This window comes from Manduca sexta, chromosome 17 (assembly GCF_014839805.1).
Source record: "Manduca sexta isolate Smith_Timp_Sample1 chromosome 17, JHU_Msex_v1.0, whole genome shotgun sequence".
Classification (NCBI taxonomy): domain Eukaryota; kingdom Metazoa; phylum Arthropoda; class Insecta; order Lepidoptera; family Sphingidae; genus Manduca; species Manduca sexta.
The window spans coordinates 7,236,994-7,261,367 of record NC_051131.1 but is presented as its reverse complement, the minus strand read 5'-3'; the positions used below and the strand labels follow the sequence as shown (position 1 = coordinate 7,261,367).

General features: G+C 36.6%; 1 protein-coding gene across 1 annotated transcript; it reads left to right on the top strand.

Annotated features, from left to right (window-relative positions):
• Positions 1 to 33: 33 nt before the first annotated feature.
• On the top strand, positions 34 to 19,849 carry LOC115449062 (vigilin). The gene is given in 19 exon segments (XM_030176759.2): positions 34 to 147; positions 230 to 296; positions 4,796 to 5,060; positions 6,172 to 6,387; positions 6,693 to 6,899; positions 10,698 to 10,913; positions 11,124 to 11,307; positions 15,346 to 15,476; positions 15,647 to 15,830; positions 16,074 to 16,987; positions 16,989 to 17,031; positions 17,162 to 17,448; positions 17,536 to 17,784; positions 17,864 to 18,001; positions 18,276 to 18,370; positions 18,519 to 18,564; positions 18,566 to 18,733; positions 18,865 to 19,077; positions 19,172 to 19,849. Coding segments are annotated over 17 exon segments (3,756 nt in total). The 5' UTR covers positions 34 to 147; positions 230 to 296; positions 4,796 to 4,841; the 3' UTR covers positions 19,418 to 19,849.
• Positions 19,850 to 24,374: the final 4,525 nt, after the last annotated feature.

Genomic DNA, 24,374 nt, shown 5'->3' with positions numbered 1-24,374 from the left:
ACAGTAATTTTATTATTTTTTTTGGATTTTAACAAGGGTATTTCGTATTCTCTTGTTTTATTATCTGTGATGTAATGTCAGGTGTCAGCGACGTTGTCGACATACGTCGTACAAGTTGGCAGCACTGTCTCTCGCTACTGCAGCTGGGTACGTGTGTGTAGTTATCTTTTACAAGAGTTTTATTGTTTTATTTATAAATTTATTGCAATTGTTACTGATTTTTTTGCAGGACTAAGTAATAACGATCCTGGCGTTCAAAGCGTAAGCTTCTAGGTTGATTTGCTACAGTACATTTGGTAAGTAATGCTGTAAATTGTTCACACAAGTTCCACGTCAAATGTGCTGGAAGGTGACACGTATTATCGAAATCGGGATGTTAGCTTCCAAATTTGTGCATCTAACTATAAATTACGTCTTTGCAAATTTTCTGAAACAAATATTAATACTTGGTAAAAATATTTAAACACAGTTGTTCGCGTAATTTCTAAGCTCGTAATATATTAGCTACATATTATATTATACATTATTTTTATTGATAATACTCTTGAGTACGTCACCGACTGATTCGACAAGTCTTTTTGATACTTTCACTATGATAGCCGTTATTACTTATTGGATAAACAATATAGAGAAAATGTATTTTATCATATTTTTTGTATTGATATAACCTGGAATAGGTACAGGTTATTACAGTTGTCGAAGTGTCTGGTCAAATAGAATTATTAAGAAGAAAAAAGGTCATACAATGCATGCTATTGAACTTGTTTAGCCTTAAGTTAGTGTCAAGGGTTTTTGCTGTCATGTTCTTGAGATAAAACAATGTCATAAGTGGACAGGAGGCTTGGAGGATGTATAGAGATCTGTCTGTATACATCCATGTGAGCAGAACACTAAAACTGACACTCTATTGAACAAATAGAACCTGAATTTCAATATGATAAGAATTGCAACAATTACTACTTTTTGAATTATAATGATTCTAAGTTAAAGTTAATACATATATATTATACATGATATTTAAGCCTAATTAGTCAACATGCAATAAAAACAATACTTAATAGAAACTAATTAGTATGATGAACCTAGATACTGATTTGCATAATTTTTCTGCATATTCATATTTGTATTCCAAAATAATAAAATGGCTCTAGTTTATATTTGAGTTTCCTCACTTATGGACAATACATTGACTCATCATGCACCATAAAGCTAGTAGATAGACTTCACATAACTTCTTAAATTATTTCTTACATGACCGGCATTTTCCTTCACCATTTAAAAGTTATATACACCTAACAAGCCTACCCTTAAAAGACAGCTGTAATATTTGTGGAAACAATTTCTTTCTTTTTTTGAACCTAAGAATCAGCATAAGTTTCGTATATAATATAGAATTTAATGTGCGTGCGAAGTCATGTCGTAGCAGCGGCAGTTAATTCGCGCCAGTGTCAATTCAAATAAACTTAATTAGATGTTTATAAATTCTCATGCATGTGCAGTCCACGCGCGAGCTCGGAAGAATTTTAAGGCATTGACGTTATGACTTAATGCAGTGACTTATTCGTATAAAATAAATTATTCACAACTAATTAACACCACGCGTGTTCGTAAAATTTAAAGGCACAAAATTAAAATTAAAATTCAGTCATACGACATCGACATAAGTGTATTGTCGCAATAAGGCCAGCACTCGTATTGGAATTTGGGAGTGTGCGTCTTTCACCCGCGATTCTTCGGAGCTCGCCCGCAGGCTATTTGCTGTACATATAATTTTTTAATAGTATAATCGATTCCTAATTATAAAAGAAAATAAATGATAATAAATTATCAAAAAAAATCATGCAAAGGAATCAGAATGTGATCATAAAATGATAGTGAACTTATTACTGCACCAACACCCGAAACGATTTATCAATATTCAAATTTGCCTTGAGTTGATCGATAAATATGATATTGTACGCGAGATTTACGCTCAATGCCGTTATTAGTTAGTCACAAAAGCATTGAAGTCATACATATAGTGTATACCCGGTTTAAAGTCTGTTTCCTGGATGAAAGTAGATAATTGCTATTACCATGGCACTCAGGGATATGTTGCTTCATATTAGTGAAAGAAGTACCAGAATCACGGGCGCATCCAGAGGGGGGTTATGGGGGTCATGACCCCCACCTTGTCCTGGGTCCAGGACCTAGCTGGACCACTAATTAAAATTGTTAAACTTCCCTAACGTTTTTATATATTTTTTGTCATAATATAGATTTTATTTAAGTAGGTACTTTAAATATTTGATTAATTTAATATAATACTTTTGTTGACGGCAAACGCATTATTAATAAAATACCTTTTTTTTACCTTATCTATTATTTTCAAAATTAAATTATATCTAATTGTGACTTGAGTGCTTGACACGACTATGTGATCTCCCTCTAGCGCCAAAGTTGGATACGACCTTGATCAGAATCACAGATCCAATTTGATAAACTAAACTTACCTCCATAATATTACCATACTTAGAATTATAATTACTTTGTGGATAATATACCTCAACTCTTACCTTTAAAGGAAATCTTAAATCGTTCTTATGGTGACTCTGCAGCGGTTTTTAAGCTACATGTCATACATACCTAAATATTATCCTCGGTAGGCTTAGGTATATGTAAATTTGTTTTTGACTCTGAATTACTTTTATGAGCGGCAAAACTGATGTAATCTGTTGACAGAGGTGCCGGTTGGTGTGCTATTTTAATATCGTGCAAGGGTGCATGTCGCCTCTCCCCAGGGACTGTAGCCTAGACGCCTTAATACTATCGTTTACAGTAATGTTATTTATAGAAATGACATATTCTAGCGACAGGTAGACTGTTCGGATACGTCATTACCATTCATTATTCTTTTAGTGTGAACAATTGTAAAAAGGCGTCTTGGCTATGGTCTCACATAAAATATCGAAAGTGAAAAGGATTTTCAGATTTATTATTTTACAGTTTTCCAACTTGACAGAAACCACCCCGATCTCTAACAAATGCCGGTATAACACGGTTCTTCTATATAAGTAATGTTAAAGTATTTTTTTCTATTAACGATTGGAATAAGTTTGAAAGTAGCATAAATTGTAGATGGTTCTGTGTGCAAAAAGGATAAATGGACCCACATATACCAATCTCCTGTCCTCCTGAATGTTCAGGGTCAACCTTCTTTCATACTATTACACTATTGACAATTGTTTCCACCGCAATTTATCCTTTAAAGTACCTTCATGAACTATTATCATCTAGCACAGCGGTCGGCAACCTTTTGGTGGGCAAGGGCCACAAAGTGACAACGTTAAATAAAGTCGGGCCACGCACGTATAAAATTAACTCTAGATGCCGAATGTATATAGAAATAATTAATCATATCTAATACTATAAGAATCTTTCCCTGACATGGGTACATACTGATTTAAGATTGACTTAGAAACTGTGTTGCACAGCCGTAATAGTTACGTATATTTAGGATTTATGGGTAGAAAAATCGTTTCTGCCCGTGCCCCTCCCACGCGTCGCTGGTTTTTCATTTCTATTTATTAAACAAATTTATTTAGATGTATGATTTATTTACAAAAAAATCACGGGCCCCGCGCAGAACATTCGCGAGCCGCCTGTTGCCGACCGCTAATCTAGCATCATTTTACTCCACAAGGTCCCAAGCACAAAGAGATTGGGGCCCTTTTGAAACTAAAGAGTTTTAACTGTAATAAGTATTTTATATGTAAATAAGTTTTTTTTATAAAGTACTGAATTTCGGTTCAGACGCGCGTAAGTTAGGTCCCAGAGCTTGTGCCCTGGAGGATAAAACCTAAACTCTACATATTTTTAGTGAGTAATTTCGAAGTGCTAAGCTCATTCCATAACGTGGAAATGAAATAAAATACTTTTAATAGTTACATTTAAAATTTAATGCAGTGTTGAGTGTAATCCAAAAAATCATTATCATTCGCGTATATATCAATATTTTTGTATAGTCTGTAGTTATGGATAGGTAAATTAGGGAGGTGAAGGTCAGAGTTTGTTTTGGAAGGCAATAAAATTACTGTGCACAATAGTTTAACATCTTAAACTGATTTCTTATGTTACGCGAATATTAGACACTGAAAACAAACTGGCACTGCAAATAGGATTTTTGAGACATAATAATAGTACCCCTGTCAAACCGAGCTAGAGCGAGCTAGTTCTATTAATAAATATTTCAAATTACTTTATTTTTATATGCGCATATATGCTCAGCGTGTCCCTCTCACCCTTATCGGATAAGGCTAAATCTCATCGTTATCCAGGGTAGAGGGGCACATATTTTTTTGTAAAACGTATAAACAACCAAGCACCGTATTAAATATATTATTATGTTAAAGTTTAGTTAATAAACTGTCCACTTAACTCAAAAATACACTTATTCTTATCATGTCTTATCACTCAATTATTTAACGCAAAGGTCATAAAAACTTTGAGCTCTGCGTGAATATAGATAGGTTAATTTTCCGTATTTTTTTTTATCCGAAATAAACTTACAATAACATTGTTCAATTCAGTGAGTTTAAATGTTTTTTTAATAGGTCTTTCTCTTGCACGGCCATGTCCCGGTTTTACCTTACATATAAAACTGATGACCTTTATAATTCTTAACAATTAATATTACTCGCTCACAAAATTAGTGAAAGAATACTTCAAAATTTACACAATCTAAACACACTTGTTTAAATAAATGTCGTACACATGAAACATATGTATTTAATCAGTGTCCACTGTTTGCCCTCAGTACTGTAACGACTTGGCGCGGACAAGGACTGCAGGAGGAGACGAAAATGATGCATCAGCAATCCATGATGGTTGGCGATATGATACCCGTCCATTCTGACATACCTGTGCATGTTGAGGAAATGAATAATGTTGGATACGAGAATAACGTGTCCTATGCTTACGATGATTTGTTCCCGGCTCTGCCGCACTCCCAGCCCCCAGTGCAGAGGAATATACAACAAGCCACCAATAAACTGAGGGTTGGCTCTTCCCTGCATACCCAGGTTAGGAAATTCATTGAGCCTAGACATTAAATATTCATACTTACAATTGGTAGATTTAAAACTGTTATTCAATTATATCCTATGTTACGTATATCAATCAGTTGATATTTATTGTACACATCGGTACCATTGCTTTATTGATTTACAAGTATGAACACAAACTGTGTTACAAATATTTACTGTGTGCAGACAGCATTTTTATAGAAGTTGCCGAAGTCAAGGTGGCCGTATTTTTATGAACTTGTTAATTCGTCATTAATATTTAATGTATTAGAAGTCACAGTTATAATTCAAAATAATGTATTTATTTGCATTTCTGGCTATCGTTTTAGGTTAAACTTTTAAATAAAACATTGTTTCGACTTAATCAGCGAGAAATGGCTGGGACTAGAATATTCTTGCTTGGATTGGATAATTAAAATGCTGGCAAACTTAATTAAAGTACTAAATGTTTTATTGACATCAATGATTATTTTATACATTACGAGGTGTGCACGCAGTTCCAAGTGGAAAGCCTTTCCTGAAATAAAAGTCCCACAAAGTATTTTTCTGAAATAAAAATTAGTCTATATTATATTAATCCACAACATGGATGTTTGATCCTATGGTCAAACTAAATTATACTGTAAAGTTTATAACTTATTTTCGTTAAGCTATTTATTAGTTTATAATAATAATATCAGCCCTGTATTATATACTTGCCCACTTGCTGAGCGCGAGCCTCCTCTACTACTCAGAGGGATTAGGCCTTAGTCCACCACGCTGGCCTAGTGCGGGTTGGTAGACTTCACACACCTTCGAAATTCTTATAGAGAACTTCTCAGATGTGCAGGTTTCCTCACGATGTTTTCCTTCACCGTTAAAGCGAACGATAAATTCACAAAGAATACACACATGATTTTAGAAAAATCAGAGGTGTGTGCTCTTTGGATTTGAACCTGCGAACATTCGTCTCGACAGTCCGTTCAACACCCAACTAGGCTATCGCCGCCATTATTTATTAGTTTGATGTGTTATAATAACTTATTTTATTTTGTGGGTTTACCTCTTTATAAGTTGGACGTTTATATAATCTTCTTGTCTTAGTTCTTGATTATTGATTTATTTTTAGGTTTTCCATGTGCCATATGAAGAAAGAAAACTAGACAACGCTAACACTTTCGGTGAAGGCGAATCTTTGCGGACCTGCCAGGCGATTACCAAGGAGACTGGAGCTCATATTGAAATATCAACCAGCAAGGATGGCAGCTTGACGTTTCTTATTACCGGAAAGCATAGTGCTGTGCTGGACGCAAGACGCCAAATTTTAACTCACTTCCAACAACAGGTGCGTAAGATATGTAATCACATTGAAATTTATATAATTTCGTTGTCAAATACCTAATTTAATTAAGTTTAGTTTTGAAGTCCTCCTTTAAATTGTCCTCAGTAGGGAAAATCGACCTATGTCTTTGGTTTTCCATCCTTTATTATCCTAATTAAGTAAAATGGGCTTTAAAGGCGACATTTTAAAAGTATAATAGACTGGTTTGAAGAAAATATTTTTTTAACGACATTGTTATGCTGCGTAATAGTTTTCTAGGTAATTTTTATGTCATTATAATCTTCATAATTTTCTGTACTCCAATTAAGGCAAGCAAGCAAATAGCCATACCGAAAGAACATCATCGTTGGATATTGGGCAAGCAAGGGCAAAAATTGAGGGATCTGGAAAAAGTGACTGCAACCAAGATAAGTGTTCCCGGAATAGCTGATAATAGCGAGATCATAACTATAACTGGCACCAAGGAAGGCATTGAGAAGGCTGAACACGAAATAAGAGTGTGTTCTGAGGAACAGGTAAATAATGTTACATATATTAAACACTGATTTATATCCTTTGAACAAGAAAATTAATATTTACATACGCCGTGAGTTCGCTCCCCATATCACTACGAACGCTAGTGTGATTCGCAAATCGACAAGTGAGTCGTCAACTCGTTTGCCTTCGTAGACTTTAAAATAAAACCGTGTTCCAGTGCAGAGTATTTAAAAATCTAGAAAAAAATCTCTTTTATTAAACGATTCTAAAGGAGAGAGAAAATATTTTTTTATTTTTGTTCAGCGATGGTCCGACTTAAATGATTCTTTTTGTGTTGGATATCATATAGCATTGAGATAGTTTCATTATCATTTCTTAGATATATGACTATGAATTTCGAAATAGCGCAGGGAACTCCTCAAAATCAAATAGGATTTTGACGATTCTTTTAGTGTTGGGTTCAGTATAGCTTCAACATTATAATATTAAAAATATTATCTTTTAACCTTCAACATCGAAGATGCAGTAGGAGACTCCTCAAAATAGGATGAGAATGATTATTTTTGTATTGAGTTCAATTAGATGTGTTTTATCTATACTATTATATAAAGCTGAAGAGTTTGTTTGTTTGTTTGTTTGTTTCTTTGTTTGTTTGAACGCGCTAATCTCAGGAACTACCGGTCCAAACTGAAAAATTCTTTTTGCGTTGGATAGCCCTATGTTCGTGGAGTGCTATAGGCTATATATCATCACGCTATACCCAATAGGAGCGGAGCAGTAATGCCTAATCTCAGGAACTACCGATCCGAACTGAAAAAATCTTTTTGCGTTGGATAGCCCTTTGTTCGTGGAGTGCTATAGGCTATATATCATCACGCTATACCCAATAGGAGCGGAGCAGTAATGGCTAATCTCAGGAACTACCGGTCCAAACCGAAAAATTATTTTTGCGTTGGATAGCCTTTTGTTCGTGGAATGCTATAGGCTATATATCATCACGCTATACCTAATAGGAGCAGAGCAGTAATGGCTAATCTCAGGAACTACCGGTTCGAACTTAAAAAAATCATTTTGTATTGGATAGCCCTTTGTTCATGAAGTGCTATAGGCTATATATCATCACGCTATGACTAGTGTTGCCCAAATGCAAGAACAAGACGAGACTTAGCCAGTCTTGGTCTTGGTCTTGCGCCAATACACCTGATCTTGGTCTTGGTCTTGGTCTTGCGCTCCCAGTCTTGGTCTTGGTCTTGGTCTTGCAGCAAGAGTCTTGCAAGTCTTGCAATTACCTATTAGTCTATTACTATTTATTAAAGTTTACTTTAAATCTTAGAAAAACGTATTAGAATTGGAACATTGTGAGCTTGAATTAACATAGCCATAGTAAAGATCAAGCAGATTAATAAATAACTGAAGATTTGATAAGAAATTCGAAAAATCAACTGACCTATATGTCGTTTTCCATGGAAGTAACTGTTTCTTAATAAACATTTATGATTTATAAGCTTACATTTGCTAAAACATGTAAAAAACAAATTAATTACAATAACTTGACTGTATTTTAAAGAACAATACTTATCTGTCTAGAAAGAGATTGAACCTTCAACTTATAAGAAATTTAATAAAAGAGTTTTACGATTTATCATTGTATCCCAAAGTAAAAATGAAAAATTATTATTAATATTTCCCAATTGGGACCCGAGTGGGGCCAAAGTGGGAAATCCCAAAGTAAAAATGAAAAATTATTGTTAACATTTCCTAATTGGGGCTTGAGTGGGATTTAAGTGGGAAATCCCAACGTTGAAATAGTAAATTATTGCTAATAGTTCCGCTTGAATAAATCTAACTAAGATAAACGAAAATACAGAAACAAATATTAAACATTTAACTGCAATATTAGTAATATCATCTAGTTGATTCGATGTACATCAAATAAAGCGACGAATGTAATATTCCCGCTTGGACCAGTGGTAACGTGAACGACTGATGATCAAGAGGACCCGAGTTCGAGCCCAACTGACGACAAGGATGCATTCAACCAATAGTTCACTTTCTAATCGAAATATAAAGTTATAGTACCATCAGAGTCCGTAATTCAAAATTATTTTTGATTTGTTGAAATTTTAGATTTTTTATAAATTTAGATTGGGATCTGATGGGGATTTCCCATTTGGGATTTCCCAATGGGAGCCCAAGAGGGCTTTGCGTGACATCCCAAAGTGGGCCCCAAGAGGGAAGCCCAAGAGGGGCCCCATTGGTCGCACTTTTAAATTTCTAGTCGGGCTATCCTTACCATTTTATCCCAATCATAATACTACTTGCGTGATCAGTATAATGTATTCATTTTCATTCTAAGCACTCTGAAACTTATTTATTCTTTGGAACACCTGTAGGTACTCTTAAAATTCGAAATTATTTTGCATGAGTATACCTACGCCCTATGGCGGCAATCAAATAGTGTCAAATGTTATGATTTCGGCGTGGCGGCAACGATTGTTTTAGATTTCAAAAGAAGCCGCCGGCGCGTGTATCATAACCATGTACTTCCGAAAAGCGGCAAATTTCTTTGAGAAGTAAGTACAAAACCTTTGATGCCGCATTATCAAAGTGCCGATGGTTAAAACATAGCTATGCATGCACTCAGTTTGATTTTAATAGATATTTTTTTATTCGCTATGTTTATGGTATTAGTCGTAATGCGCATAGGTCCAGTTTTTCATATTCTTTGATACAGTTTTTGCGTCTCATAGAATTCCTAAGCGTACCTACCTATACACCGAACTGTTACACCTAACTACTCAGTGAAATAGCGCTAAGTCCTAGCTGCAAGACGCAAGAGTCTTGCAGGCTATGTCTTGTTCTTGCTCAAGTCTTGCACGGTCAGTCTTGGTCTTGGTCTTGCTAAAAATACGCGGTCTTGTTCTTGGTCTTGGTCTTGCAAAAACGCAAGAACAAGACCAAGACTGAATTTGGGCAACACTAGCTATGACCAATAGGAGCGGAGCAGTAATGGCTAATCTCAGAAACTAGGAGTTTGAACTGAATAATTATTTTTGTGTTGGATAGCCCTTTGTTCCTGGAATGCTATAGGCTATATATATCATCACGCTATGTCCAATAGGAGCGGAGCAGTAATCGCTAATCTCAGGAACTACCGGTTCGAACTGAAAAAATATTTTTGTGTTGGATAGCCCTTTGTTCCTGGAGTGCTATAGGTTATATATCGTCACGCTATGACCAATAGGAGCGGAGCAGTAATGAAACATGATTGAGAGCTTCTGTTGCGTGCGCTGCGTAAACGGTTAAAGTTATGCAACAATAATGTATGACGGGATTGTTCCTCTTAAAAAGTTCTACAAAAATATATCATAAAACAAAGTCCCCCGCTGCATCGGTCTGCCCGAACGTGTTAAATTCAAAAACTACCCAACGTATTAGGATAAAATTTGGCATGGAGACAGTTTGAGACCCTGGGAAGAACATAGGCTCCCGGGAAAATATATAGCGTGACTTTTATAACGGAAAACTTTAGCCCGAAAAACTTTATAACGCGGGCGGAGCCGCGGGCAAAAGCTAGTATGTAATAAAAAAGCAGAAATAAAATATTTTTAATAAAAGAAAAACCCTCTCCGAATACCACTACAATCCATAAAATATTTAAACTTTATATACGGTTTCATAAGAAATTATTAAAACACAAGCAAAGTAATCTTTTTTTCAAGTCGTATTTTTATGTACGTTAAATATTTTTTGAAGTCAGTGCCTCATCTATGTCATAGTAAAGTGATCGTAGAGCATAAATATGGTGTTAAAATAGTATTTTTTGTTTGTTTCAGTCACGTAAGGCACTCGAGCGTATAACGATCCCGAAAATCTACCATCCATTCATCCAAGGTCCATACGGCGAGCGCGCGGCGGCGCTGGGCGCGGACACCGGCGCGCGCATACACATCCCGCCCGCCTCTACGCAGAGCGACGAGATCGTCATCGCCGGCGAGAAGAACGGCGTGCTCGCCGCCAAGGCGCAGATCGAACAGATCTATGAGGAAATGGTGAGCGCATATAACATATCTTAAGTGTAGTATATATTATTTTTAATACTCGTCACCTACGCACGATGTTCTATGCTTGATCATGCCGGGTGACAGTGCTCATATCAGGGATATATCCATGCTCAAAAAAATACGTTATTTTGGGTGTGAAGGAATATTGTGTGACATATTATTTCGATGAAATTTTCAACACGTTTTTCATTATTTTAGGTAAAAAAATGCTCTACCGTAAGAGTGGAAGTGCCTAAATCTCAACACAAATATGTGATCGGTGCGCGTGGTACAACCATCCAAGAGATTCTGAAAGAAACCGGAGTTTCAGTAGAGATGCCCCCGCCCGACTCCGCGACTGGTACCATTACGCTTCACGGACCCCACAACAAAATTGGCTTGGGTATGTTTTAATAATTCATAACATAACAGTGTCAATAGTTCATAACGTTACTCTATAATAAATATAATGTAGGAACTCGTATTTTATGTGGTGCGTTATGTAAAAATAAAATAAACCATGCATATAACACGCAAATAATTAATTATACTATAACGCCGTTCGACCGGACTGAAATTATAATTTGACTAAGCCTTATCTCTCACGTTTTACCGGTCGGTTGCTATTTGAAGATAATATTATTTGTCTAAGTATTGTTAATTACTATAATCGAAATATTTTTTTTTTAATTCGTATTAATCTTACTGTGATTGATAATGTATATTGGAAACATTAAATCGTGTTTTTGGACTTGCATATTTAACTATTTTATCAAGACCAAACTTCGTGGTACTTTATACAGGGTCATTTCGACATTGCGTTACTAAATGAAACCACAGGTTCGTGGTGACCTCTGCTAATACCGTGCAAAAGATTATTCATAAGTAACGAATATTTACGTCAATAATCCCGATTTTAGATTTATGGTTTTTGATCACGCTGTCTCTTAGCGCGCTTAACTGAAGTGAATGAACTACGTCACAGCTGATGATATTATTACCGAACCTATAGGGTTCAGAAGGTCAGCTCACAAATGAACTCCCAATACGTTCACTGACTTGGTTGCAGCAGTTCATTGAGTCAATAATTAATTACTACAAAAATATTTCGTTAATTATAAACGTTATTTTCGTTAATAAAATAGTTTTCTTACCAAAAAAGTTACCTACATAATTACTAAAGTTACAAGATTTAAATCTATTGGTATCGTATTTTTTTTAGATTCTACATGATATTCCGACATTTATTTTAATTCCAACATTAATATTTCGGTTTGTCATAATACCTAAAAGAAGACTACGTACACATTATCGAACGTCATATTATGCTTTCTGTACCATTTCTTTGCTAGATAGGTACACTATGGCAATGCGTCCGAGTCTTTGACCGAGTCCGAAGAGCGCGGGATTATTCAATACAATAGTCGTACTCTTTCTCGCCTAAACTCGCAGTGTTGTCAGTATAAACTTTTTTACCAAAAAGCTTGCTAAAACGACACAGCATTTCAAAAATTCTGATATTAGATTTTTTTTTATTACATGATGTTCTAACAGATTTAAGATACAATTGTATTACAAAATAAAATAAGTAATGATTTATGATGAAATGATTAATGAAAAGTGTACCTAATTAAAAATAATACACAGCAATATTTTAGTATTTTTGAAAAATTATTTTAAGTAATAAAGTATAATAGAGATTTTGGATTCAGTGATTCATTTTCAATAGACATACAGGGTATAAAATAAACAAGATATTACACAATAAGGTAATAATAAAAAGTTTGGTAACACTGCGAGGGCACGTGTTAGTTGTAAAACTGTGGCTCGTCAAATATCGTGTACTTCCAGACTAGTGTTGCCAGGTAAAACAAATCGAGATTTAGTGTTGTAGATCGGGACATAAAAAAAGCAAGTATTTTTTTTTTAATTTTAGTTTTATATGTATTGCGTTTTACAAAAAATATCACTGCAAGTCATGCTAAAGTTGAGTTTTAATTTGGATTTCTGTTTTAACATTAAAGAACAGATCGCCGGGGAGTCGCATCTCTAAGCAAGAAAATAAAACAAAACTGTACCTTCAGCGCTAGTGAGGTGATACGTGCTATTTTGGTTGCATTGTCGCACTCAACACAGTGATTAATGCGTAGTTTATTATTTCATAATACTTAATGGTTTTAATAATTTATTGGTGCAAAACGGGTCACGTCCCAGAACTCTGAAAATCGGGACGTCCCGCGCAAATCAGGACATCAGGCAACACTACTCCAGACCTTGCCGCTACTTTGTGGAATTCAATAAACTCGTGTGTCGCGTCTTGGTCGGTCAGGCACAAAGAAATTTAAAGTGGTCCCCTAAATGCGACCTTAACTCGTATAAAATAGAGTCTATTTTTAGAAATATTTTTTGTCATTTTGAATATTTTACGATCGCGAAGTTGCATCATTGACGCGTACGCGAAACTGAACTAATCACAATCTATTGATTATGTTTCTATCCGAGGCTGTCATTACGATTTTAATGTGGATTTATGAATTTGCGATAGTTACTGAATGGAAAAATCCAATATCATTTTGTCCGACCCGGGATTCGATCCCGAGACCTTAGCAAAGCATCCGTACTATAATACAACTGCGGCACCGAGGTAGTCACCAATTAACTGTATTAAAAATACTTTGAAGTATGAAACAACTTTTATAGGAACAAGCAATCTACAAATCATCATTAGGTATTGGTAAACACATTTACTATTTTGAATAATGTTTAGATACCTATTAGACGCCGCGCCGCGCCGCGCCGTGACGCATCCCGTCGCTCGACATTTTTACCTCAAATTATTACATTACCTAATTATTATCAAGATTGTAACTTCGTTATTAATTGTTCGTGTGAATTGCCAGACTTGCAGAATGATATTTTATGAGTGTTATAAATCTAACCGTTGAACGTATTTATTATACCCTACTTATCTACTAAAATGGATGAACTACCTACATTAGAATGTGTGTGTTTTGATTTAAAAGAATGACACCACTTTAAAATTATGGAAATAATGTGTTATGTGTACCTAACTTATGCATTTGTGGTTGTTTGATTAATGTCGTTTACTTATGATGATAGTTTGTGCATAGAAAATATTGTTCTAATGAAATGTGATGATTAGTGCGTGATGTTTATGTTGGCGTTGGATATCCACCTGCAAGGTGGACAGACGACTTGATAGACGTCACGGGAACATATTGGATGCAGGCAGCTTTCGACAGGTCCGTCTGGAAATCTTTAGGGGAGGCCTATGTTCAACAGTGGACTTTATGTAGCTGATGATGATAATGATGTTTAGGTATGTGTCTTTTTGAAACGTCGGCGAAGCGTCGTCGCTGCTGGTCTAATTGTTGATTGAGTGATGTGGCACGACACAAAACCCTAGGTAGTTAAAGCGACGACATCAGCTGTACGGTTGCGGCGCGGCGCGCGGTGCGACGAACTACCCTTGCGCTCCGAGTGTATATCACTTGTTCGTGTGCGTGAGCATAATATTATCAATGACTGTGTGCGATGTTGCCGCTCCGACGAATTCTAGTATAATAGTAGTGACAAAAGGTGTGTAAAAATAAAATGACTATTTGAATATTTATTTTGTTTGAAAATTTTACTTTTTTGTTTTTGACCTTAGGTTAGAGTAACTTATAGTAAACGGCTTCTTTCAAGATGACTTTCTCGCAGTTAAATTTAAGTCTAGGGTGACAAAATGACCCTGTATATTTATAGAATATACTTAGTAATAACTTAAATTAAAAAAAAATTACCGACACAAAAACCCTCGAATCCTAGAATTAAAGTTGTTAAAATACATAAGTTGAGGTGAGTATGTTTTATATTATGTTGAGGTCAGTTCCAGATTTTTTCGTAAAAAAATTAAATAAACCCAGACACAAGAAACTTCTAAAAAGATAAATATACTTAGTTTGACCTTTAAATTTATTATAAGTTTCTATTCACCATCACCTTTTACTAACATCTACTCATTGCAACTGTTCTTATGAGGCCAAACCTGCTATATCTGCTATTAGTTGCTAAGGAGTTGGATATACCGCAGGCTACATCATCATGTAGCCTGTTACTCTTGTGGTATTTCTAAGGCATGTCAATTTTGAGCTGTTGTTGCTGCATCCAGCAACAACAGCTCAAAATTGACATGCCTTAGAAATACCACAAGAGTAATAAATAGTATACTAAATATTAAATCAATTGAACCAATAATACCAATGGTACCTTAAGACGGTATTTGACATGACATGATTATAAGTCTATCCTACATAAATAGCGTAATATTTAAGCCGCAATATTCAGACCGCCATAATGAAAGGGTAACAGAGGAACATGAATCTATATTTACATATATATTCTAATTACACATCTTATGTGAAATATTCTATTTCAGCTTTATCGAAGGTATGCGAAAAGGCTAATTCTGTGAGAACCGTAACTGTAGATGCGCCTACGTGGATTCATAAATATATTATTGGCAAGAATGGTTCCAACATTAAAAAGATCACCCAAGACTTCTCTAAGGTATAATAAATAAATATGATAACATCTTTGTTGAACTAGTTTCTAATTGGTTTAATACATATTATGATTGTGTTGTATCTATTCTTATGTTTTAGTAAACTAAACATATCTGTGATCTATGACTAAAGGTCATAACTGAATTTTGTGTTACATCCAACACTTTTATTCAGGTACATGTCGACATAACGCATTCTGAAGATAAAGTAAAGATTGATGGCCCACCAGAGGAAGTGGAACGCGCACAAGTGGAACTCGACAATTTCGTGAAAAACTTGCTCGCGACCTTGACTTATGTCGAACTCTCTGTGGACCCCAAATTTTATAAACATATTATTGGCAAGAACGGGACTAACAGTAAGTGCTACTACAAATTTTTACAAGAAACTTTTCTTTATAAACTTAACTTTACTTTCACAGTTTTCTCTGACCTATACTTTTGGTTCAGAATTATTGATCACTCGCCCTGAATCCCTCAGCGAAAAGGTTCAACCTGCCCCTTGCTAGAAAACTGTGTTACCTAACATTAAACAAACTTGCACTTAACAATATTACAGTATTGTATTGTATTGCATTACATAGATATGTTCTATTTTTTAGTTAACAGACTGAAGGATGAGACTGGTGTCGTCATTAATATTATAGAAAACGAAGGAAATAATATAATTCGTATCGAAGGCAGCCATCAAGGAGTAGCTGATGCAGAGAGAGAATTAAGAGAGATGGTCATGAAGCTGGAAAACGAAAGATCAAAAGAAGTGTTTGTGGACCACAGGTATATTAAATCGCTTATCGGCGTTAGAGGTGAAAAGATTAAAGAAATCCGTGAAAAATTCGAACATGTTCTTATAACCCTCCCTGATCAAGGACAAAAAAGAAGTCCAATTAAGCTAAGAGGACCGCAGGAGGATATCGAAAAGTGTGAAAAGTATCTGCATAAGTTAATAAAAGAAATAGCCGAGTCGTCATACGTCCAGGAAGTGACGATCTTCAAACAATTTCACAAGTTCATCATTGGCAAAGGAGGTGCTAACTTGCGCAAAATACGCGACGAGACACAGACAGTGATCGATCTTCCCGCCGAGGGCGACGACAGTGACGGCATCACTGTGCGCGGCAAGCGTGAGAATGTCGAGGAGGCGGTGCGTAGGATACAACAAATACACAACGAAAAAGCAAACATTGTCACTGAAGAAGTAACTATTTCACCCAAGTACTACAATTCCCTTATTGGTGCGGGAGGCAAACTAATTCATTCGATAATGGAAGATTGCGGAGGAGTTCTTATTAAATTCCCACCTGCTGAAAGTGACAGCGACAAAGTGATGATTAAGGGTCCAATTGAAGACGTCGAGAAAGCTAAACAACAGTTGCTGGCACACGCGTCCGAGCGAGAACTCACCTCGCACACTGCTACTGTCCGTGCCAAACCAGAGCATCATAAATTCCTAATTGGAAAGAATGGCGCCAATATTAAAAAGATCCGAGAACAGACAGGTGCTCGTATTATCTTCCCCTACTGAAAAGGATGAAGACAAGGAGTCTATCTTCATCATAGGTAAATAAAACTTTATATTATCATGAAATTCGTCACATTAAATAAGAAACGCTTATAATTCACACGCGGCTGGACGTGAGAATGAATTGTAATAATGTATATAACTTTTTTTTTAATCAACTGGTGGCAGGTCGCGAAGAACAAGTGGAAGCAGCTCGAAAGCAACTAGAAACTGCAGTGGCTGAGATTAGCAATGTGTCCGAGGGAGAAATGTCCGTAGCGCCCAAACACCATAGACATTTCGTGGCGCGGCGCGGCGAAGTACTACGACGCATCGCCGACGACTGCGGCGGAGTGCAGATATCCTTCCCGAGACAAGGCGTCAACAGCGACCGTGTTGTACTCAAAGGGCCAAAGGAATGCATTGAAGCTGCTAAGGCTCGTATCAACGAGATCATTGAAGACTTGGAAGCTAAGGTAAAAATTACAAGTAGATATTATTTTTTATTTTATTTGGTATTTTAAAACAGTATTGTGTTACATAACTCATCTATGTATGAATAGGTGACAATCGAATGCGTAATTCCTCAAAGACACCATCGCACTGTGATGGGTGCCCGAGGAGCTAAAGTCAAGGATATTACGGCGGAATTCGACGTTCAAATCAAGTTCCCTGAGCGTGACACGACTGAAGGCGCGGATGTACCTGTCAAAGAGCATGATGAAAATGCGGAACCTGGAGTAAACGATATCATTAGAATTACAGGTCGTCCAGAAAACTGCGAAGCTGCTAAAAAAGCTTTGCTTGATCAGGTACAGCATTTAACAATTAATATAATAATAATGCAATCACATACAATACATATCAATTACAAAATATCTATGTTTATAGGTGCCCATTTCAATCGAAGTAGAAGTGCCAAATGAACTCCATCGTCTTCTTGCTGGTCAAAAGAGGAGAGAACTGATGCAAACATATGATGTTCATATACTACTTCCCCCTGCTGAAGACAACAGTGACTTAGTAAAGGTATATTCATACTATATTTTCACACATATACAGGATGTTTTTTTTGAGATGGGACAGTCAGGCCACTTCCTTAACCCCCACAAGTACAAAAATTTTGACCCAAACCTCATTATGTCAGGGAACCGCTAAGGAAATATTTTCATTCCCCCAGTACGAGTTTCGGTTCTGTCGATTTGGTCCCCCTCTACTGGTCCTTCTCAAAAATATACCTGTTATAATAATATCACGCGTTTAATCTACTGAGAGAGCCAGTAAAATATTATTACTTGTGTAGGTGACGGGAACACCAGCCAATGTAGAGAAAGCCAGGATAGCTCTTTCTGAAAAAATTGGAGACATGGAAAAAGAAAAGGAAGACAGAATTCTCAGGTATTTTTGAAATATTATAGTAATACAATATAAAAGATATTTAAAAATAAAAGAAATTCAAATAATCGGCTATGGTTTTAGTATTTAAAGTGAAAATATTCTTATTCGTATTTATAAGTGTTAATATTTTATCTTATATTTATTTCAGGTCATTCGAACTGAAATTCAAAGTTGATCCCGAATACCACCCCTCTAGTTATAGGCAAAGGTGGCTCTGTCATTACCAAGATTCGTACAGATTATGGAGTACAAATTAACCTGCCCAAACGTGGCGAACCTGATGATGATACCATAACCATTCAGGGATATGAAGACAAAGCATTGCAAGCAAAGGATGCTATTATGGCAATCGTGCGCCAATTGGTACGTCTATGGATTTCTATTGCATGATAAAAAAACATATATCCAATTGGAGAAGTAAATTTTTGATCATTTACTATAAATTCAAATTGCAATAAAAGGTTTGTTGATTAATGATTTAATCTTCTTCATAGGATAACCAATACCGAGAGGAAGTGGACATCGACCCACGGGTTCACAGACGACTTATAGGACTCAGAGGAAAAAATATAAGACGCATCATGGACGACTATAAAGTTGATATTCGCTTCCCGAAAAATAATGAAGATAGCATTGTGATCATAACAGGGGACGAAGATAACGTTCTGGACGCTAAGGACCACCTGCTTAATTTGGCAGAAGAATATGTAAGTGTATATTTTTAAACAATGAAAATATATAAGTTTGATTTAATCAATAACAAATAATGTAATAAATGGTAATGTAACATTGGAACAATAGCTTCAAGACGTCGCAGACCGCTACCAGCCGCCTGCAGGACCGTCGTTGGGCGATTTCGGCAGTGTGCTGGGCGGTGACAGTGGCGGCAGCGCGGCGGGCGCGAGTGCGGCCGCGGCGGGCTTCGTGGTGAAGGGCGGGCCCTGGGAGCAGCGCGCTCCCGACACCGCGTCTACGCATGAGTTCCCCACCATGCCAGGCGCCTCGCAGCCGCAGGCCTCTCCTGCTCCTTGGGGCCCTCGCCGTTAATCACTTGAAGCCTTTCTCTCGTCTGTGCAGGCGACTGCCCATATCCCCGCCTATCCCCCGTCGCCCCGCCGAACTAACGTGAGCATGTTTGCTACGTTAGGACTGTTTCATTACGCATTCCACATTATTCTTGTCTCGAAACTTAAGCCAGTGTGGATCGCTAACGGATATGTGAAAATATCTCTGCCTGTATTATATTGACGTTCCATCAGCTGCAGTTTTGCATAATATAATCAATTAGACTGATTCCTAACACTATATGGAAGTAACCAAGCCATGTTGTTACTACTTTTTATGATTTCTAATTCTGTGAATTCCATTGCCTATTATTTCAACTTTGTGTTTATGTGTAGGACTATATAAGCAATTTGTGCATTCATAGCGAATGCATTAAAAAGTCTTTTGATTCTTTGTACTTATCAAGTATTGATATAATGAAATAACATATTATTATATTTTTTCATATTCATTTTCATGATTTCCTATTACATTTTTATAAGCGTTATCTATAACATTAATAAATCAATAAAATATAGTAAGACGAGAATGAATATTTTTACAAAGTAATTTGTATATAGTAAATTGTGTTTAAATATATTAATAAAATCTTTTACAATATCTAATGTTTTGTTCTTAATGCAAGCCAGATAATAACATTACCTATAAGTGAACCCTTACCTACATGATCAAACTGGTAGCAGTTCTCTAGGTTGACCGTTTCATCATTGAGGCAGGATTAAATTTAAGAATGATTATGCAATGGATGGCATAAATGCGAATTATTTGAAATACATGTATTTTAAATATAAATGCAAAATACCTATTTTTATTTTATATTTGAAATACTTTTTTCGAAATGTATTTAGTATTTTATTTAAAATACTTTATATAAATATTTTGTATTTGTAAAATACAAAATAGTTATTTTTTAATTCATTTTTTTTATTTTTCATTCATCCAAAATTAGTTTATTTATGAACGCTCAGATCGTGATCCTTGATGTGGTCACTATTGTCACCAAAAACAATATTATGCCAACATTGCGCGTCAAACAAATTTGAGGTCAATGGCGATGACTACATTAGATCTGGAAGAACCTACCTCAGAACAATGCTTGTTCTTGTTCTGAGTGGAACCCCTACAATATTTAAAAGATGAAGACAATGCTTTAGAATCCTTGAACAGATGTAATTGACAAAATGTAAAAAAAACTCTTCCTTAAAGGAGACGGGTGGAACTTCATAGAACATTGGGCTTGGTATTACCTCTGTAATACCAAGCCCAATGTTCTATGAAGTTCCGAACGTTCCTAAACGATTTATGCATTATTTTATAGGAATAAGTAATAGAACCATTTCTAAATTAGAAAAAAAATCTATTGTGAGGACTGGTGTATAAATAAAATAGCGCAACTAGTAGTAAACTTAACTCATTTATTTAATTGTTCCACCGTGGATATACTTATACAAGATTTAGTTGAACACCCAATGCACAGCTGAAGCGTATACCCGCTAGGGCAGCCAATAGCAGCAAAGCTAACGGACTTGCATGGACACGATGGTATGCGGCGCCACTGTTGCAGTTGTCGGAAGATCGCAGGGCGCATGCGCGCAGTTGGTATACAAATACCGAGGCGGGCGCACATGGACCAATAATGGAGCGTTCGCGCTCGGTGCGCGATGATGTTACTGTGCTGCTACAGTGCTCCCCCTCAAGCGAAGCGTACAGGAGTCCTCACCATTCTTCCTGATCTCGTTTTCCGCAGAATTTTATCAGACGGTGTCACCGTTTGTGATAAGGCATGTTTCGCGGCAGGAGCTTGGTTGTTGACTTGTGATGTGCATTGTTCTTCCAAGTTCAATGTATATGCTGGTTTTAAGCGGTCAATTGACACATTAATGGTACGCGTAGGCAGCTGGATCTTGAAAATTTTTTCGCTTTTCTCTAGGACAGGATAGGGACCTTCGTAAGGGCGTTGTAATGGCTTGCGTACGCTGTCCACGCGCAGGAAAACTGCTTCACATGTGTTGAGGTCCTTATGAACGAATACATTTTTCTTGTTGGCGTGTGTCACGTAGGTGGGAGTCAGCTGAGTTATGAGACAATGCAGCTGCTCGACATAGTTGTAGTCCATATTTGTAGGTTTCGGTGATGGAGCTATGAAATCGCCTGGTAGTCGTAGCGCTTGGCCATATGTTAGCTGAGCCGCGCTTGTATTGGTGTCGGTACGAGTGGCAGCGCGAAGTCCCATTAATACGGTAGGTAATTCGGCGGTCCACTTGTTACTGGTGCTAAGTCTAGACATGAGTGCGGCCTTCAAAGATCTGTGCCATCGTTCAATGATCCCGTTGCTCTGCGGGTGGTAGGCAGTAGTACGAGTTTTTTCAGCGCCAACCAATCGTGTTAGTTCGAGAAACAGCTGACTTTCAAACTGTCTTCCTTGGTCAGTTGTGATGGTAGTGGGAGCGCCAAAACGGGTTATCCACGCGTCATAGACTATTTTCGCTACAGCTTCGGATGTAATCTCTTCAATAGGGATAGCTTCAGGCCAACGAGTTGCGCGGTCAATCATGGTAAGTAGATAGCGATGTCTTTGAACTGATGTAGGTAGCGGCCCGACTATGTCGATGTGTAGGTGTTGAAATCGGTCACTCGGCGGGAAGTGTGCAATGTCGCTATGTGTATGGCGTTGAATCTTTGATTGTTGACACTCCGTGCATGATTTAGCCCAGAGTCCAATGTCTGCATTCATTGATGGCCAAAAGTATCGTGTTTGCATCAGCTTGCGAGTTGCTCTAATACCGGGATGACTTATGTTGTGCACCGCGTTGAATGCGGGGCGGTGAAAGTCATTAGGTAAATAAGGGCGTATGCTGCGTGTTAATGTCTCACAGTAGATGTACTTGTCCGTCGTAGGTATAGCGATTCTCTTGAGAGTTATATTCGACTGTTTCATGAGCTGAGGTATGGTCGAGTCTTGCTCTTGTGCTGCGGCAAGTTTTGTGTAGTCGATGGAGACGATGGTTGGTAAGATGGTTGGAAGGTTGCACAAGCCTGGGATCCAGTTCTACATTTAATTAAGTCGGAACCCAAAAGACCGGCTGTCAGACTTCAAGACAATGTGAGCTCATTCTGCGTAGATCGGACCACCAACAGCAATTTTTTTTTAAAAGTTGTATATTTGTAAAATGTAGGTAGATATTGTAACTCTGACTTTGCGGATGAACAACACCTCAGTCCCTCCCGTGACCATGAAGTCTGCAAAGTTTTCGAAACGTCGGAAGAAAAGCAAAATATTAAAACCGCGATAAAATCAGTAAAATAGTTTAATTACATTTTTTCGGCCTTTTCACCCTTCAAAGAGTGTCTCCTTTCATTGTACAAGTAATAATTCAGCAAAACTATACTTAAAAGTAATTACATTTATTCAATTTATATGATGTATTAAATATTGGATCCCACTGCTGAGAACATCTCTCCTCTACTACTGAGATGGTTTAGGCATTCACCAAGCTGGCCTAGTGTGGGTTTGTTACTTACTTTTATTAACTACAAAATTTAAACTAATTTCTATTTAACAACAATGGCTAAATAAACAGTGAATGAACGGCGCGAAGGCGGCCGCAGTTCACCAACTGGGACTCCAACCAATCATAACGCAGACTGTCTACTCACTCACTCACACCGAGCGACGACTATGGCCGCGCGCTGGTTTGAATCTCATTCTGTTCCGATCAAAGTTACATCTCGGTTATTGCCGAGAATCTCGGCGGTTTTTAGCCGAGAACCGAGACAAATTTCTCGGTTGGATTTATAGCCGAGAATGCCGAGACCGAGACCGAGACCGAGATTTCGGTCGAGCCCTAGTGGGCGCGTTTGTGACAATGACTAAATATAAAAAGGACATGCCTCAAAAGTTAGCTATATGAATAAGTTATATTTATGTTAGGGAAATCGACGCAGAATTGTCAATATATATAGACATATATATTGACAATTCTGCGTCGATTTCCGATTCGAGAGATAGACATCTCTTTTACTCGAAGCTTATTTGGAACGCAACAAAAAAGGACAAAAATAATTGCTTTCTTCGAATATGGCACTATTTCGTTTACTTCAACACATTGGGACCGCTTTGCGGCAGAAACGCCATTTATTGCAGCCCAGTCAGCAAGTACATGTAGTGTCAGACGATGTAAACAAATCTTCATAAATATTGAATTTAAAGTAATATAATCATATTCATTTAGTTTGTTTATTAGCGTATTTGTTAAGTTTCGAAAATGACTCAGTGTTGTGTGAAAGGATGCAAATCGAATTCACGCAAGAAAGACCCCGAAATATCTTTTCATAGGTTAGTAACTGTTTTACTGAAAATTAGTAAATATCTTTGTATATTTACTTTTTGGATGTGTTTTTATCAATTAAAATTATATGTGGATCTTTTTTGATAAGCTTTGAACTCTTTTAGACGTGATTTATATCCATTAAAATCATTATGTTTGTTTACACGAGCTTAGGGATGAGTGGATTTGTTTAGAAATTATTGATATCGATATTTTAACAGACGCCCGTTCATCAGTTACGGTTTTGTCTTTGAAAGAATGTTAGAGCACACATCAATATTGTATTATCCAGAACAACAAACTAAGTGAAATTAGAATATTTTTTTAAGATAACCAAAAAATTTTAAAACCAAGGCAAAATGAATTGAGAATATTGGGCGACGTGATTGGAATCCTACACCAAATACATATATTCGTTCTTTACATTTTGAGAAGAAATGCATAAACCACACGTTTAATTAACGCGAGTAAAAGATAACTGTTTTCCAACAATATTCCCGATAAGTAAAATAGTAATGATTATTATACTTCACCTAATAGTAATATTACTTTAATATATTGCTATGAATAAAATTAGAATTGTTACATAAAAGAATAGATAAACATAAAAG